Genomic DNA, 19,118 nt, shown 5'->3' with positions numbered 1-19,118 from the left:
CAAATTGCGCTTGTGCAGAGTCCACTGCCTGCCTGGCAATACAACTTACCGAAATGAAGCAGAAATATAAAAACCAAGAGACTTTATAATATGTTGACAGAGCGAGTCCAACAACAAACAGCCGTTACAGAGCGTAACGAAAGCACACAGCGAGAGAGAATATTTGCACGATGATCAAATATTCTCTCTCGATGCAAAAATCAGTCGACCGCAATTGTGTGAAACTTTAATAAAATTAGTTAATTATGATAACATTCAAATTTATAGAGCAGAAAAACAAAACGTCTGTTCACTCTCACTAAGAACTCTCATGTTTATTTTTTTTTTTTAGCGAGAATAATCAATTTGATTTCATTTTTTAAGGCTAATTTAAAAACTGTAAACCCAGAGATCTCAGATTTACTGTTTAGATGCATTTGACGAAAGCTAAGAATTTATAATTGACATATTTTGGATACCCCGCCCCCTTCGCCACCAATTTGAAAAAAAAAGTATTTCTAGTTCTAGAGATTTGTGTTTTGGCAAATACACACACAATCCAAGCGCAGTCGCTGCTAACTGCGTATGAATGCATACGCACATATATATGTGTCCATAAAACAATCGTAAAATGATTTGACCATCTGTTCCTTACAAGTCTCAGGGGATCCCCTAGTCGAGCAGTCTCGACTCTTACTTGTTTATATTTGAAGTTCCAAGTTTCTAGTATTTCTGGTTAAATCTTTGCCTTCATACGGACAGACAGACATTCAGGCTAACATAGATAACACAAAAATATTGCTTGACTTTTAAATTTTCAGATAATTTGCGAAATGGAAGATTTCATCAGCACCTGCGTGACACGTTTGCTCCATTGGTGGTGAGATATGTAGATCTCATGGAATCCTCGATAGCTCAATCGATACACAAGGGCTTCGAGAAAGAACGCTGGGAAAGCAAAGGGTAAGTGATATTCCCATTTGACTTAATATAACTTCATCTAAAATCCCCATTATCAAGTTGACCCTTTACATAATAGGCAGTTCCGATAGATTCATTTGTATACACTTATGTATTTAGATATATATAGTATTTAAATGTCTTTTTTTTAATGTTATGTGTCCAAGGAAACTATGCCATCTATAAATTCTGGATTATTTTTAGGAAAAAGTACAAAAAAAGAAAAAAATTAAATTAAAATATGGTCTTTAATAATAATGAAAATGCAAAATTTCATTGGAAATTTTGTTCGAAAATACGTTTGCTGAGCCAATAAATCCAATTGGATTCCTAAGTATATAAATATGAACTGGGTTATGTTATTAACAGAATGCTGTTAATAACATAACATTGTGTGGTGCGAGAGGAGCAATTCTTGTTAATGAGATCTGGCATTAACAATAACATATATACATACATATATATATATATATATATATATATATATGTTTTATATTTATATACTTAATGTATGTATATTTGGTATACACATTTATCTTCCTGACTTCAAACTATCTATCTATTTATTATTAGTATACTAAGTCATGATCGATAATTATGAGATTGACAGGCGTCATTATTATGACAATAAAAAATGATAATTTGGCATTGCGAGCATTGCAGCCTCACCCTCTCTCTCGATCTCTTCTCTATACACTCACTCTCTCTGTACTATCCCTTGCTCTATACTCCCTCTCTCTGTCTCTCTCATGTTCTGCTTATCTCTGTTCGTTCATCAGTCTCTCTCTCTCTCTGCCTCTCTCATCATCTTTTCGCCTTCAATCATTACTTAGCTATTGAAACGTGTGCCGTTCATTTCTTTTATTTTCATATTTGTGCTGAAAATTTAGGATTAACGCCGCCTTGAATCCAGCTGCATTAAATAATGCCGCCCAGGCTTTAAACACGGCTGCTCTTAATCCTGCGGCCCTGCTGAGCGGCAAGAAAGATCAAATCAATTTTTATGTACCGAAGCTACCGAAATGCACAGCTGCTGCGGCTGCAGCGGGTGGTGTTGACGAAACGAGGTTTTTACTATTAATGCCTCCATCTAAGATACTCCAAAATATGTTCACTTTGCATTTTGTTGTGTTTGTTGCTGCTTCAAGAATTGATTTAACTAGAACACGACTTAGATTTAGCATAATTCATATATTAATTCATTTCTCACTAGTAAAATCCGACAATACATGACAATGATGATTAATGTACATTTTGTATATACATAATATGTATGCTAACAAAACTAGAAAATTACCAATAATAAGAATGCAATGCATAATTACTGCCTAATTTCACAACTCAATCACCTCAATGAGCCCTAGTGTTATATATACATATATAAATTAATATATGTATATAGAAATATTTATATACAGTCGACTCTTGTTATTTCAAACCTGAGTTATTTCGAACCTCTCATTAATTCAAAGTTATCACTCAGTATTTCGAAATAAGAATCATTGCTAAGACGCGGTAATTCGTACTCATATGGTTAAACACTCGACAATTCGAAATATTTTAAGAGTCCCTTGAATTTCGAAATAACGAGAGTCAACTGTATAGTCTTAATATAATAATGAGCGTTTTTTCCCAACAAACAAATAAGAACGGTGCTGTCGAATGCTACTACCTGCACAGCACTCTTAAACGATGCCAACGCAGCTACATTACAATAAATTGCAATATCCAACAGTTTAAAACTTTAGTAGCTCCGTAACAACGTGTTTACGATACAAATCGTATTTTTTTATTTACCAATGCGATCAATCATATTTCTGTGACATTATTTTGTTTTTAGTAATTGTCTAAAAAGTGTTTTTCATCTGTAATTTGGGGTGGGCACCACTGAATGTGCTATAGAGTGTTAGAGTTAAAGAGTTAGAGTTAAAGTATTTAAATAAAATCACAGAGTTGACAAATCAAAATATATTAAATTATCAGATAGTTGATAGACATCGGTCATGTCTCGAAAAATCTTATTTGTATGTAGATTTTTAAAGAAATCTGCTCATTATTAATATTGAACTCATAATTAAAATTAAAGTTGAATATAAGATCAAATATATTTGGAATAACTCAACAATATATACTTTCGCTAAGCTCTTCATATGTAACTCTCATTATGCGTGCGCTTATTACCGTAATTATCTTCAATCAATTAGTTAATTACTATGCCAATATAACACCTTTTCATTAGCATTAGCAATGTAGATTAAGCATCCCTATTCAAATTTTTGTAGTTGCATTTGCTTGCTTGTAATTGAAGTTACTTGCCAATATTTTTAGTTATATTATATTATTATAAGAGTTATACGTTCGGATAGTAGTGAGCATTTAAAAAAAAATATTTTCAAATTAGGATATCAGGGATATGTATATCTAAAATATGTGCACATTTGACCTAATGTTTTTTTTTTCAAAATATTTCATAATATTTCGTCTATGAAATCAAGATTATAATATTAAATTGGTTACTAAAATTGAGTTCATTAACTATGGAATCGGTTGGTTACCTACTACCAGATCAAGTACAAATTACCTGAATATCAGCAAAGTACTGTAGCGCAGATCCCTCTAATAATATATATAATAAATTGATGTATTGCATATATATTGCAAAATACATTTACACTTACCAAATATCTACTGGCATAATATTAATGTATTAACGTCTCATCAATGATTTACTTATTTGATTGCACAGAAATGGTTGTGCAACATCGGAAGATTTATTCTGGAAATTGGACGCATTGCAATCTTTTATTAGAGATCTGCATTGGCCAGACGCCGAGTTCCGACAGCATTTGGAGCAGCGACTTAAGATGATGGCCGTGGATATGATTGAACAGTGTATACAGCGAACGGATTCGTCGTTTCAGTCGTGGTTAAAGAAAAATATTGCCTTTATATCGACCGATTATATAATACCTGCAGAGATGTGCGCTATGGTAAATGTGATATTAGATGCTAAAAATCAAAGCTTTAAATTAACTACAATTGACGGTATCGATCTGGTAAGTAAGATAAGCGCGCACACACAGGCATACAATCACACACAGGCATACAATCACACACACACACACACACACACACACACACACACACACACACACACACACACACACACACACACACACACACACACACACACACACACACACACACACACACACACACACACACACACACACACACACACACACACACACACACACACACACACACACACACACACACACACACACACACACACGCACACACACACACACACACACACACACACACACACACACACACACACACACACACACACACACACACACACACACAGAAATACACACAATATTATAATTATTATTATTACATCTTTTAGTACAAATTCCATGCAAGAATCGATGAACAAATCGACAAAGCGAATGTAGCCATGACACAAGGTTTAAGTGGAAAACTTATGTCAGTGCTGGAGTCGACTTTGTCGAAGTTAGGGCGTTACGATGAGGGCAGTCTCATTGGATCAATTCTTAGTTTTACCAATGTCTCGAGCTCTGGCAAGGATCTCGGACAAGGATATGTGAATTTTTTTCGAAATAATATGGATCAAATACGTGGTAAAATCGGCGATGACCTATGGACATTAAACTTCTTTGAGGAATGGTATTATCAGCAAGTAAATATGCTCTCCACTTGGTTATCAGAACGTATGGATCATTCCTTACACTATGCCCAGGTCACGTCTATCTCTCATATTATTAAGGTAATAAGCTACAACTTCACATAAATAATAATAAAAATTCGGAAAACAATATAAATAATTAGGACATGATATAACGCTAAACTTTATGTTTTCATTTTCTTTATATATAAAGTGTTATCAAAATCTATGATAGGTATGACCCCATAGTCTATTTATTATTGATCTGAGTCGATTTAGTTTCCTTTGTCTGTATTTATAAGCGTGTCGACTTCTGCTGTAAAAGATTTAGACTACAAACATCAATTAAAACGCTTAAATTCAAAGTAAAATGTTGTTTAAATAAATCCCTATCCCTTCAGTGGTTGCAAAAAGCGTATTTCAATTCACAGACTTTATTACCACGCTCAGAAAATTGATCAAGATTGTCATTCTACAAGAGAAGCGCAGCGTATGTGTGGATCTGTTTGTTTCTTGTGTAATCAGAAAAGGAGCTTAAAATTTTTGCAAAATCAGTTCCTGGAAGACTTCAGGAGATCTTAGACTTAAATTTATTTATTTCGATCATTCCCGCCTGTCGGGCCGTATGTGTGAACGGGTCGATTTTAGAAGATATAAGAGCTAGACTTATATAAAACACTCAAATGGAGTTTGTTTAAAAAAATCGATAACTCTTCCATTTATTTTGTTATAGATTAAAAACCGTATCGAAAATTATAAATAGTTATAAATATAAAATCTAAATCTAAATCTAAATATTCTCAATCTTTAGAGCTATAATCAAAACTTTCAGTATATTTGATAGAATTTCCACCCTACCGCCAAATCACTCCTTCCCTTAGTGGGCGATGTCCACTAATGAATTCTAAAATTTTACTTATTTTAAATATGGAATGGATATAAAACATCCCTACATCACTAAAATTTATTTTTAAAGATTTTTCAAAGTTATGAGCACATTAAGTTGATATATTTTTTTTGCACATCTCTTTCACTACTATTCGGGCCTTTTTTGGAAAAACTAATTGGACCTGTGAATAGTTAATTATTGTATAATTTAGGGGAAGCAAGTACTGCAAATCCACATAGTTGGTATGCATTTGATGTAAAACGTATGTTCTTGTGCGTATTATGCCGTTTAACTTAACACTTCAACATACTTCAACTTTCGTAGACTATAACTTTTAATATTCGCAAGTATTCGCCCAGAAACTTATTTTTATTTTAAAATGGTCTGTTGTGAATCGACCAGTGTCAAACTGGACTGAACTGCCAATACTTGCCATTCATATGCATAGATTATTTTATAGGTATAATGTCTACATCAATAAAATCGCTTTTTGCGATATGAGGCAGATAATCACAGCAAACAAACAAAGTTGAAGCCCTTAAAACCTATGTTTTCACAAAGATAATCGGGAATAAAAATTATACGGAAGAGAAGCATTTTTCAGTTAATAAAAAACTTTACAACTTTACTGCCAAGCAATACTGTCATATTTTGAAAATTCTAATGCTGAAGGGTTGAACGGCTTTATCTACTTATACGTCACTTCATAAAATCCTTGTGCACGGGATCGATATTATAAAAGCAGTGTTCCTGCCAATTGAAGTTATATTTGAAAAAGCTCTTGAAGCACGCAACAAGGATATGCGCAATTATCACTAGAAAAAATTCTTGCTTGAACACAATGGCCAATTTATTCAACTCGCTTTTGAGGTTCATCAGATCCACTCATATAATTATAAATTTCAAAAAGCACTTGATTGCACTAGATATTAAATTAGATCAAGAAGTTAAAGATTTTTTTTAAATAATCCTGCTTCTTGATTTACTCAAACGCCGAATGATTTCGTTTTATTACATTATTATATGTGTTATTATATTATTATATTAATTATAAATCTTTTTTATGAATTATAATTTAATTATTATATAAAACTATAAATAATATAAAGGATTGTATAGAGAAGAATTACATTAAGATGAGATGATTAAAACAATACATAAAATACATAACATAGATATGCATGTATTTGCTTTAGTATTTGAAATACGCCTTTTACAATTGTGTGGATGAGGGGGTGAATTAGAGGTGGTGGTTAATTTTGACAAAACCTGAATTTATATAAAATGCATATAAGTATACATAAAAAATTTGGAGACTCTAGCTTTAAAGATTTAGCAGATCGATAACTCGATAACAAAATAACGGGGCAAGCTATCGATATTCAAAGCAAAACTCGATATGCGCGTGCTATACACGGACTTAGAAAAAATTTTTTTTTTCAAGTCTAGCTCTTATATCTTCTGAGATCGACGCGTTCAAACATATGGACAGACGGACAGACGGACAATGCTAAATCGACTGAGCTCGTCGCCCTGATCAAGAATATATCATATTTGATGTTGATCATATTTGTCGATAACTCATTCGATAACCTTTTTATCGAGAATAATCGACCAACCGACCAACGGCAAATTTTGGGCTTTACAATTTTCACAGGCAGAAAGAGTTGCGCACACGGGCGCAGAAATGAAATTGTTTGTCGTTTTGTTTTGCTCGTCGCCAAAACATATTGTTTATGCGCATCAACGCTTTCTTCCCTTCCCGCAAACAATTACCAAAATGCTTACAATTTGTTTGCATGACCGTGGCAAACGCTTTTAATATTTCGGTATAACCTTCACTCAAAAGGAACGAGCTGGGATCGTCGCGGACAAACATTTCAATTTCAATTTTCGTCCGCTGCTGAGAGTGAGGATTTCAGAGACAATAGAGAGCGAGATAGGGGGACTGAGAGAGAGAGAGAGAGAGTAGGACTAATGGCACATAGCTGTGCCTCATACGGAATCAGGATCATTTCGATTGAGCGCTCACAGCGTACTGTTATTGTCGTGCAGTATTTTCGCTGCCCGAACCTATGTAATATCTATTTTTATACCCTGAACCCATTGAAAATGGGAAATCAGGGTATAATGGTTTTGTGAAAAAGTATGTAACGGGCAGAAGGAGGCGTGGCAGACCCCACAAAGTATATATATTCTTGATCAGCGCGACGATCTGAGTCGATATAGCCCTGTCCGTCTGTCCGTCCGTCCGTATGAGTGCGTCGATCTCAGAAGTTACAAAAGCTAGTGAGCTGAAATTTGGCATGAATACTCGTGTGTACTATACGCAGTACGAGTTTGCTTTATTTTTTCGATAAATCATCCGATAACTTTTTTATCGAGAATAATCGAAAAATTGATTTTGTTTTTTCAGCCTCATTAGAATACTATTAGACCTGGAGACTTCAAATTTGCGTTGTATATAAAGTTAAGTTAAATTACACGCCCCCTTCGCCCCCAATTTGTAAAAAACGCATTTCAAATACTAGGGACTTCTGCTTTTACATTTGAACATTATGATTACGTTCTGAAAGTTTCATTAAGATTGTACGTCTAGAAATTAAATTATTCAACAAATAAATTCTCATAATATTGCCAACACTGCAGCGAGCCCAAGCGCAGTCGCTGCTTACTGCGCCGTCAGCAGAGCGCGTTGTTATACCTGCGTCTGGATGCATGTGTATGTATGTGTGCATAGAAGAAGTGCAGAATGATTAAAATATCAGCTTGGAGGGTTCAGGGTATCTCCTAGTCGAGCAGTCTCGACTAGAGCCTTCTTACTTGTTTTTTTTTCTTCGATTGTTTGATATATTTAAGTTAATCACTCTCGTGATAAGTGAACCAAGCGCAAAAGTAAAAAATTGAATATGGTGAAAACGAATTATTCGGACTTTAAAAAGGGAACAGCCGAATGTAATTTGTGCCTTAAAATAATAAAAACATGTATATGAAAGAGAAGCACTATGATGCTTACACTGCACTATGGGCGATTTTCCGTGATAGGCGGCATAAAGTCCACAAATTTATGGTGAAATATTAAATTTTTTTTATTCCTTAGTTGTGAATACGCCAATTAGGTGGAAAACATTTTTTGTGCATTTTTGGGGTCAATTCTTTCTGTGTGGGAACACCTAAAATCAGCTGATCTGTTGAAGCTTCTACGTTTAAAAATTGGCACGAAAAATTTTCTGCTGTTGCAAGTGCTCAAATTATTATTGTTTTCATTTAAAATTAAAAAAATTATATATGCATACATTTTTGTTTGGTTTTTATTGTCCAGTGTTATTGCTGATTGTATTTTTAGCAAAAAATCTAACAATTTTAATTATTCCGTGCAGAATTACTTATAAAGTGCATATTAAAACATGCAACTAATAATGATAAGTTACTAAGCAATATGTTTAGTTTATGGTATTAAAAAGCCTTGCTCTTTTTTGCTCCTTTTGAAAAAAAGCACTTAAATTTTCCTCTGCGTTCACCACCTACACGCATCTTGATATTTGGAACAACAACAACCACAGCCGCACAGCCTTTACTATATATTAATAGCTATATAGTGTGAGTTCCCTATCAACCCAGAAAAGTGTCAAAGTTTTTGCAAAGACTTTTTTCCCTATATATTAAGACATTTAAAAAAAACCTGAAATTTTCGTATACTGAATAAGGGCTCGAAAAAAAGGTCGTGGCACTATTTAAGAGAAAAAAAAAATCAGAAATTCGAGATAATATAATACAAAAAAAAATTAGGCTTCTAGTTTTATTTTTAGACTTTATGCCGCCAAAAACGCCCATAGTGCACTGTGCAGCAAACTGTGCGGAAAAGAGGGAACTTGAGCTGTACCGCAGCTTGCAGCATACTTCTAGGGAAAGAAATCCAATAATTTGTTGGATTTTTCATAAGGCAGGTATGCCTGGAGTATCGAAGATCACATTACGATGCTTCGACAAAAAAATGTATTGTCAGCGGCTCACGAAGTCGTACGACGGATACTCATACCACAGATTACGTTTTTTTTTTGAAATCTTTCAGTACCGAGTTGAGTAAGCGATCTTTATCATATTATTATTATTATTTTTATTTATTTATTTATTTTTTTTTTGTTTTTTTGTTTTTTTGTGGAACGGAGACTTAATTTATTGTGGGAAAAAAGTTTTTAAAAAATCTAATAATATTGATATGTCGTTTTTTTAAAGTTGCATATCAAATATCATATTGACATTTTTTCAAAACTTAAAATATCATCGATATGATACTTTAAAAATATTCGACAGCCCTACTTTTTACTTGTTTAATCAATAATTTACTATTTAAAATTTGAATTTTTATATAGACTTCACTTTACTAAATCTGCTATATTTTAAACCAGAAAATTTATTCGGACTTTGAATTACAAGGTGTTCTTGAGGACAAGTTAAATTCAAAAGCATATCAGTCAGTTATACAACGTATGACTGCCGAAGAGGCAACCTGTGCGCTGACTATGCCTGATGTTGCCGATGGAGAGCTGTAAGTAGCATGTAGTCACAGCCGAAAATAACGGACATTAACCTAAGATTATGTATTGCTTGTAACTTATAGAAATTGTGACGATATGCGTAATGGTGATGAAGAGGACGGCAGCGAGGGTGGAGAGTCAGGTGCCCATTCATCGCGCAGCATGCCAAAGCCAAAGATTGGAGCCGCTCAAGCAGCGGCCGTTACCAACGTGGTAGCTGGCCGTGTTGGAAATCTCTTAGGTAAAGGCATTGGCGGACTTAGCTCAAAGCTAGGAAGTGGTGGCTGGTTTTGAATGCTCTGGATATATAGTTCCATATATATTTTTTCTCGTCCAGCTTCTGATGGTAGCTTTGTAGCTTTGCTAAGAGCCAAGTCCACAGTTGCATTATTCAATTTATTTTGTTTGACATCGGAAAATAATGGATTCGATAAATATAAGTCTATTCAATAATATCAGTGGATATACATGAAATCCGTTGTTATTATGTATATTTTTTTTTTCATAATATTTATGTATAAAATCAATCATGGGTATTATTATTTAAAGAGTAGTTATTTCTGGTATAGAAAACAGAAACTTACATAACAAACATAATTACCTCTTCAATAATAGTATAGTATACACAATTATATATACATATTAACTACAAAAACATTAAAATATTAATGGATAGCAAGAATGTTAAGTAATATTGCGTGCATGTTTCTTCATCAGAGGCATTTCTTCTAGCAGTTATATTGAAGTATATATATATATATATATATATATATATATATATATATATATATTTATTTATTTATATATAACAAATAATATAAAGATCATGTAAAATGTTTATTATATGTACTCTAATGACATGAGGCTTTATAAACAATTTAATTAAAGTGCTAATTTCTTATTTTATCTTCGTCGGTTTGGCTGTTCCGATTCTAATTCCGCTAGATAATTATAAAGTATTTCAATGATAATAAAAATATCATATCATATAACTTTCGTGTTATCAAACCATAAACAAAATACAAATTAATAGATTTAAACACTAATATTGTAAGTATCTGGCATGGTTTAACATTTTCGGCTCTTCGACTAGAACTTAAAATTATTCTATTTATTTTACACAACAGATAAAAATCAAATTGTTTCCACAATAACATTTGAATTTAAGTGACTGTTTTTCAAATATGCAAAAGAAACTTTAGATACATTATAAATATAATAATAATTCAATCTACTTGAATGTATAAAAAAAAAAAAGAATATTATATGTACATCTAGCCTTTATTACAAAATATAATTGAGAAGCAAGAAACTCTGGCATACCAATTGGAAACTGTATCTTTTAATTAAATACAGTATGTTGCACAATATATACACAAGTAAATAAAACGCTGCATACATATTTACAATTTTATAAACGGGTCTTCCACCATACTTCGTCCACACCAGGGGCATTCATCAATCACTTCAGGAAATTCTGGAGGTAAAAAGGTAAAAATTAATCTCGCCATCCTTCCGGTTAAGCCACAGTTCGGGCTCCACCTTCATTGCCAATGTTCATTCGTGTGTACCCCGCTCCACGACTTTGACGACCAAGTCCTCCAGTGGACGGTGATTGGGATATCTCTTCGAAGGGCTCAGGGTATCTACAAGTGGCGTTTCGAAAGAGAGCTCTGACAACTAAAACTGCGCTGTTAAGCTGAAAGCGCTACCATAAAGAACAGGAAAAACATATATGATTTAGAAGGCCCATCTCGAATATATAATATGGTATGCTTAATTCCATCACGCACTAGAGCACTGCAGCAAGAGTGAGTGGCGGTAGTTATCGATGAGAGCAAGGTAAAACTGTAGCGGACTGTGCCATGTACGGATAATCAGGAATTTGCTGCCAGTCATTATTGGCAGGGTTGCCATCCGTCCTGGAATTCCGGGACATGCCCCGCTTTTGGACGTATTGTCCCGGTGTCCCGACCTGACACCAAATTGTCCCGATTTTCTGCTGTTTCGATAAAAAATTCGTCATTTTGACAAAATGCCATTCAAAACTTGAAGAAGTTTTTATCGAGACAAGTGAAGAATTAGCTTGAGAAAAGCAGCGTAGATGAGAAAGTACAGTTTTTTGACAGGGAAAATTTAATTTACGTTTCATTTACTTATGTGAGTGTGACTAGTGAATGATTTCAAATGGAATTTTTTTTATTTTGATGGTCATTATTAGCAAATAGAGTTACAGTTCAAGCTATCTCTCTTTCACTCTGACATGGCGTCGCTTTGCAAATCGGTGCGATAATTCTCGCTTTTAGCATCGCATCGCTTATCGCGGCCACTTTGACATCAGCCTAACACAAGATCGCAAAAGCTTAAAATTGCTACAGGCAGCAAGAGCAAGGGCATACAAATGCTCATAGTACATGTGGCATACTGTAAGTGTGTGTGTGCAGGCTCGTCGCGAAAACATTTTCATTATGCGCACCAACGCTTTCATACTCTTCCGACAAATAATAACGAAAACGCATGGCAAACGGCTTAAAGAGTTCGGAATATTCTTCACACAGAAGGGAAGGCATGGGTTCTTGCTGCGAAGAAATTTCAATTTTCGTGAGCTGCTGCTTGTGCTCACAATGTGAGCCTTACATGCATACATACATATACACATTTGAGAGAGCAGAGAGCAGAGAGCAGAGAGCAGAGAGCAGAGAGAGAGAGAGAGAGAGAGAGAGAGAGAGAGAGAGAGAGAGAGAGAGCAAGGGAAACATTCAGCGTGGAGGGATCTTTTATGCACATGAAGAAAAATGATTTTGTGTTCCCATATTTTCGTAGCCCGAACCTGAAAGTGAGGAGCCGGGCAAATACGACGTGGTCTGGGAACTAATGCTCGAAAAAAGTGTGCAAAACGCTTTAGACTACTTGTCCGGTCTATGTGTTCTGTGGATAGTGTTAGTGCTCTAGCTCTAAAGGTGTAACTAGTTTTCGATAAGGTTTTTAATCGATAACAATATATCGGGAGTAGTTATCGATTTTGGGAGAAAACTCGATTCGCGAGTGATATACACGGACCTAAGGAAACAATTTCAAGTCTCTAGGTCTTATATCTTCTGAAATCGATGAGTTCATACATACGGACGGACGGACAGAAAGACAGACGGACATGGCTAAATCAACTCAGCTCGTCGCCCTGACCAAGAATATATATACGTTGTGGGGCCTGCCACGCCTGCTTCTGCCTCTGACAAAAAACCATTATACCCTGATTTCCCATTTTCGATGGTCTCAGGGTATAAAAACAAAGCCAAAAATCACTATACTTACAGATGTATTCATTCTGGGATAGTTGAGTTTATTCTCTAAATCTAAGGAAAATAAATATAACTATGTATTTCTTCTCAACATTTTTTTTTTTTTATTGATTTTTGTATATATCAGTATTCGTTTGTATAATTAATTGTTTTAATACATCGAATTATTTTCTAAATTAATTTTTGCGTTATATCCTTATTAATGCCTTTCTTATTTTTGCTTTTGTTTCGTTTTTTAATAGGTAATGTAACTACGCATTTATAATAAGTGGGGTGTATATAACATTTTATATGTATGTATAGATATAAGTATATAAATACTCCTTAAGTCTAGACACGTTTATTTGTATTAACCTCTTAGCTATACATATTTATATCTACTTACTTACTAAAAGTCCTATTAAATATAAACGGAACAATTAACCAATATTAATTGTAATTAGTTAATTTCATAATATATATTTTATCTTTATTTTTTCATTGAATGCAAATTATTTATTAACGCTGCCATCTTCTGTGCATATTTTAAATACATGTGTATTTGCACACACAACAACAATCTCTCTTAGTCCTTATAAAACGGAAATCAAGTGATAGGGAGAGAGAATGAAAAAGAGACAAAGGCAGCGAGAGAGAGAGAGTAGTTACAAATATGAACATAAGTATGCTCCATTGTACGTATGTATCTTAGATGCAACGAAATGAAAAGTCATTTATAGACTGAGGGGCAAACTTATATCCATACGTACAGACATTACATACATATTATTACAAAATTAATTTGTTGAATGTATTTAGCATGTACAAATGCAAAATGCTTCTCCTTCTTGTTATTATTAGCTTAGAAGTTAAGATCAATAAATAAATCTGTAAATATTGCAAAACTGTTTCTCATATGCACTATTTACTAAGTAAACATTTAAATAAAAACACAGAAAATTGGAAGCATAGTTAACGTAAATATAAGTTTTTGTTTGTTTTGCTTTCGCCTTTGCTCTTGCTTTTGATTAGAATATAGACTAAAGCTAGTGTTTAGTTTCTAGACATACGTCTATAGATATGTGTTTTTACCTATAGAACTATATATCAAACCATTCTGTCTTTAAAACTGTGGCTGAATATTAGTTTCGTTTTATTGTAATTCAATAAAATGGAATAAGCAAAATAAAACATCTGCACACACTTTTGTGGGGCATTGTACCTATTACAAATTTATTTATGCATATTTCAACGCCTGACACATAGTACACAATAGTGTGTATGCGACTGGGACAGTCCGCTGCTTATGGTATGTATGTGTGCATCTCTCTTGACACGCGAATACATACATACATAAATGATGTTATTCTAATAAATTACACATAGTAATGCACACATACATATCCAAATTCCTTAAGTTGTTATTGTAAGGTGTCTGTATGTGTAATTCTTTAGATTCACAAATACTTCAATTGACTTAAACTGTGTGTGGGTAGGTGATTGATTGTGTTTGTGTTTGTGTTTGTGTTTGTGCTTACACATCTACAATACATCAATCAATATGTACATATATTTCAGTTTTTTAAATTAAGTATTTAACAGTCTTTTTCTTCTAATTGGCGATGGCTTTACGCACATTGTTGTGTTTACGCATATACATAAATGCATACATACCTATAATGCATATTTATCGAATGTTGTATGATGTAAACACCTAAGTATGTACAATGGTTTAATTATATGTATATAAGGTGCGCGAAATGTGGATTTGTTTTGATTAGAAAGTAAAGATGAGGTTTGGGGCCGAAATAAGTAAATGGGAAAGTTTTCTCGGTTTTCAGATTAATCATATTTGGTCTTCGACTTTATATGAGCATGTAAATTCGCAAAATTGCTATGAATATTGACACAAAGAAGAATACTAAAAAAATAGTTTACTTTAGTCAAACATAGAATACATAGAACTTCATTCTTCATTGGGGTCGTTTAAACGAAACTTCCTGCTAAGTACGCGATAATTTAATTATCTTTGCCAATATCCACAAAAATTGGCATATGGAATAAGAGAATAAATAGAACTTTCTCTGATGAGAATAAGAAATTAGGATATTGTTCGTGACCTACGAGCATCCAAAATAGGCCACGTGTAACGAAATGACGGCTGCATTGGGTAATAGTCGAAATACTTTAATTTGTTGGGATCTCTTTCACTCACATTTGGAGGTTGTAATCATTGCGGATAATAATGTTGTTGAATGAAGAAAAGTGGAAATGCTTGTACGAGTAATGGAATAGGTAACCAACAAAGTTAGATTGTGGCTTTAAGATAAGAATTATAAATTGTTCCAGTTACTTATTTCGTTTGAAAATAATTTGTTTAATTTCTTTAAATTGTTATGTATATAAATGTTATGTTTTGTGTGCTATTATGATTAAAAATATTGATAACTTTTTGGAGCTAAAACAGCTTTCTTTCTTTTCTATCTTGATCGCTCCTTATATGCCGCAGGGAGAATCAAAGAATGGGATACTTTTTTCAGTATTAGCTATCAGGTCCAGTTTTTTTTTTTTATTAAATTCGTACGTTCTTTCTTTTATAAAACCATATATTTACATTCATGACTAATAGTACATTTCTCGAAAATAAAAGAAAGCCATTAATACTGCTTTTGTTTAACTGACGCCCTAACAGAGATATAACCAGATATATATGGTATGCTCGATCCTGTAGAACCCTTAAAATTTTTTTCCCTTATAGATCATGTGACCAAATTTGCGATTATACATACATGCATGTATGTATGTATATCTATATATATACTTTGTTGTTTTGACTTGGCATAGTGTGTTGGAGTAAGGCACACACTTTGATAATTAATGGGGCGATAATTTTTATTGGCTGCTGGTATACTAAGTATTTATATGTATATACATGTACGAATTTAAGAATATATGGTGTAGTTTTGGCACTTGTCCAATAATGGCCACATGTTACTTATGTTACGACTATGGCAATGACGATGATGGATGCAGTAGAGATAAATAGTGAGGGAGAGAGAAATAAAGCGAGAGCGAGGCGTAGTACGGTATTGCACGGTGGAACCAATTACCTGTTGCATTTTAGCTAATTGGCTACCTGGCGTATGCTGATCCTGTAACAAAAGCGATTAAACCTGACTGACTGACTGCTCTAAATCGCCTCAGATCGAGTGAGTGTTGGTAGAACGTCTTTGGCAGGCAACAAACGCTGAGTGACGTCATATCTATGGTTGCATATGCTGTCATGCTACTGCTAGACTGCTACGAAACGCTTATTGCTCCAGTTTCAGTTGAGGTGGGTGTCGCGCTATTGCCAGTCGCTGGTGGCGGATCGGATGTGTTGCGACGCTTTATACTTAAAGTGGGGGCGTCACTGGACGACTGGGCGACTGGACCAATGTTAATGTTGCTGCTGTTGCTTAGTCTGCTGCTGTTTGTGGCTGCTAGATGATTGCTTAACCGTTGCTGGAAGTGTTGACTAAAGCTACTACTACTAAAGAGCGAATGATGTGGATGTGGATGTGGATGAGGGTGCGGGTGCTGATCCACATGCGGGTGTAGATGCGGGTGGGTAAGTGGTGGTGGCTGTGAGTGTGGCTGTGGGTGTGGATGTGGCGAATGTGAGTGCGTGTAAGGATTGTGAGCCAAAGCCGCTGAGACCGATTGAGTTTCGAGCAGTGCAACATTGTTGTCCTCGCGGCGCTTAGTCAGTTGATTGATGCTTAGAGGATTGTTAATGTCACGCGGATTGGCGCCAATCGGATTGCGATGTAGGCTTATTGCAGGTAGCGATGGAGGTGTAGACGCTGGTGCCGATACCGATATGGGTCCCGATACCGATACTGATGCAGGTGTAGCAGCAGCAATCGTCACCGACGTTGCCTTCATGCCCGCGTTACTGTAACAGTTGAAGCTATTCGTTGCCAAAGAGATAGCTGTAATAGTACTGGGGCTGCTGCTGACAGTTGCAGATACAGCTGGGAAAAGTTGATCCGGATTCAGGCCCATGCCTAAATGGCTGAACCGGTTGCGAAGCATCATGGCGCGCTCATTGGCAGAGTTCGGTGTCGCAGCAATCGATGATGAAACAGTGCTAGAGGTATTCGGTGTGCTGTTACTAATGCTACATGTTGAGCCGATACTGGAACTGGAGACTGAACCTAAACCTGAACCTGTACCGGAACCTAAACCTGAACCTGTACCTGTACCGGAACCGGATATAGATCCAGATCCAGACGCAGATATTAACAACTGACTGCTCGCCGACGACGTCTGTTGCTCCGTACTACTGCTGTTAATAACAGAAAGTGGACCAACATTGCTATTGTTGTTGCTCGTGTTGGTGGTGGTGTTGATGACGGGCGTCATTGGACTAGTTAACATATTCATATTAAGTGGACTGGCCAAGCTCGTCGTTGTTGACGGACTCTGTAGGCTGGAGAGCCCACTCAGACATCCGGGACTTGACAGCGATTGACTCATTGACTCAGTGTCCTCATTGTCGGCGAGCTTATCCTGATTCATATCGATCATTTCATCGCCGCTACCCGAGCTTCCAATTCCGGCGCCACCGCTCACCAGTAGGTCCTCATCGTCATCGTCATCATCATCGCTCAGCTGGCTCAGATTTCCAGTGTCGTCCATGCCGCTGCCTTCCTCATGGCCGTCTCCATGCAGTGCCTCCATATAGCGAATGCATTTCTTTTTACGTCTGTACAAGCAAAGAGTGGTAGAAAAGGGGAACTATTATTAGTTGATTACAGAAACTAAACTGCATTGAAAGCATTGCTAATATCTGCTGTAGCTATTACAATATGAAGGGCATTCCACAACAGAGATGCAGAAAAAATTTAAATAATAATAATAAAAGAATTCATGCAATATAGATATGATATAAATAAATAAATAAATATATATATATATATATATATATATATATATATATATATATATATATATATATATATATATATATATATATATATATATATATATATATATATATATATATATATATATATATATATATATATATATATATATATAATTTTCGTTCAAATGAATTAAATTGAAATCAAATCGATTTTCACTGAAATTTTTCATTCAATTTGAAATTTAATTTAAATACATGTTTCTTATGCATTATGCATTACATTTTTAATTGATCATTTTCTATAAATCATTTATGTTATCGCTACCTTTTTTTTTTTAATTAAGCAATATTGAAGCTGATAATACAATAATAATAATATGCTGTTATAATATTGAAGTGAATAATTAAAATACTTCAATAAGCATTCATAATATTATTTCACTTTTATTGCTTAACATAGTATTATTGCTTTATATTTTTATTATTTATAGAATATTTCACTTTGTATTTGATCCTTTGAGATTTGATATTATATTAGAAGTTATAATTTTAAGATTTTTATTTGGACAAATGAAAATACATACAGAAAAAATTAATTCTTAGCATTTCGCAGGAATGAAACCGATAAAAATAATGCTTTATGTACTTAAGGGAGCGCACAAAATTATATTAAAGCTAATTTTTTTATTTACATAAAACATTACCGTTTGTATTGAATGTATATTATTTGATTTTTATATGTAATATCTATATCTATAAACACTGCAAAATAAACTTCTTTTAGTAATTCAATTCAAAATTGACATCACGTTAAAGCAATTACAAGCATATTATGCGCGTTTACTGCATGCAGACATAAAAGGGTAAT

The 19,118-nt window shown here is 34.3% G+C and overlaps 2 protein-coding genes across 37 annotated transcripts in view; one reads left to right on the top strand and one right to left on the bottom strand.

Moving 5' to 3' along the window:
* The window catches only part of Cadps (calcium-dependent secretion activator 1), a 41,107-nt gene extending 30,252 nt beyond the window's left edge, over positions 1-10,855 (top strand). For 17 of the 19 annotated variants that reach the window (XM_089472781.1, XM_089472776.1, XM_089472793.1 and 14 more), the window contains 6 exons: positions 801-942; positions 1,830-2,006; positions 3,686-3,995; positions 4,355-4,735; positions 9,932-10,071; positions 10,144-10,855. In XM_089472781.1, the coding sequence (XP_089328907.1) occupies positions 801-942; positions 1,830-2,006; positions 3,686-3,995; positions 4,355-4,735; positions 9,932-10,071; positions 10,144-10,354 (1,361 nt within the window). In that variant the 3' untranslated portion in view covers positions 10,355-10,855. The remainder of the gene's footprint in view (positions 1-800; positions 943-1,829; positions 2,007-3,685; positions 3,996-4,354; positions 4,736-9,931; positions 10,072-10,143) is intronic. The other 2 variants (XM_089472792.1, XM_089472788.1) reach the window with 1 other exon arrangement.
* Positions 10,809-19,118, bottom strand: part of pan (transcription factor pangolin) — a 60,485-nt gene continuing 52,175 nt past the window's right edge. For 12 of the 18 annotated variants that reach the window (XM_089472807.1, XM_089472808.1, XM_089472811.1 and 9 more), the window contains 2 exons: positions 11,603-18,088; positions 10,809-11,537 (listed from right to left, as the gene is read on the bottom strand). In XM_089472807.1, the coding sequence (XP_089328933.1) occupies positions 16,639-18,088 (1,450 nt within the window). In that variant the 3' untranslated portion in view covers positions 10,809-11,537; positions 11,603-16,638. Of the gene's footprint in view, positions 18,089-19,118 lie in introns of all 18 variants that reach the window. The other 6 variants (XM_089472815.1, XM_089472803.1, XM_089472804.1 and 3 more) reach the window with 4 other exon arrangements.

Source organism: Drosophila arizonae, chromosome 6 (assembly GCF_054131065.1).
Source record: "Drosophila arizonae isolate 15081-1271.41 chromosome 6, UAZ_ARI_1.0, whole genome shotgun sequence".
NCBI lineage: Eukaryota > Metazoa > Arthropoda > Insecta > Diptera > Drosophilidae > Drosophila > Drosophila arizonae.
This window is presented reverse-complemented; position numbering and strand designations above follow the sequence as displayed.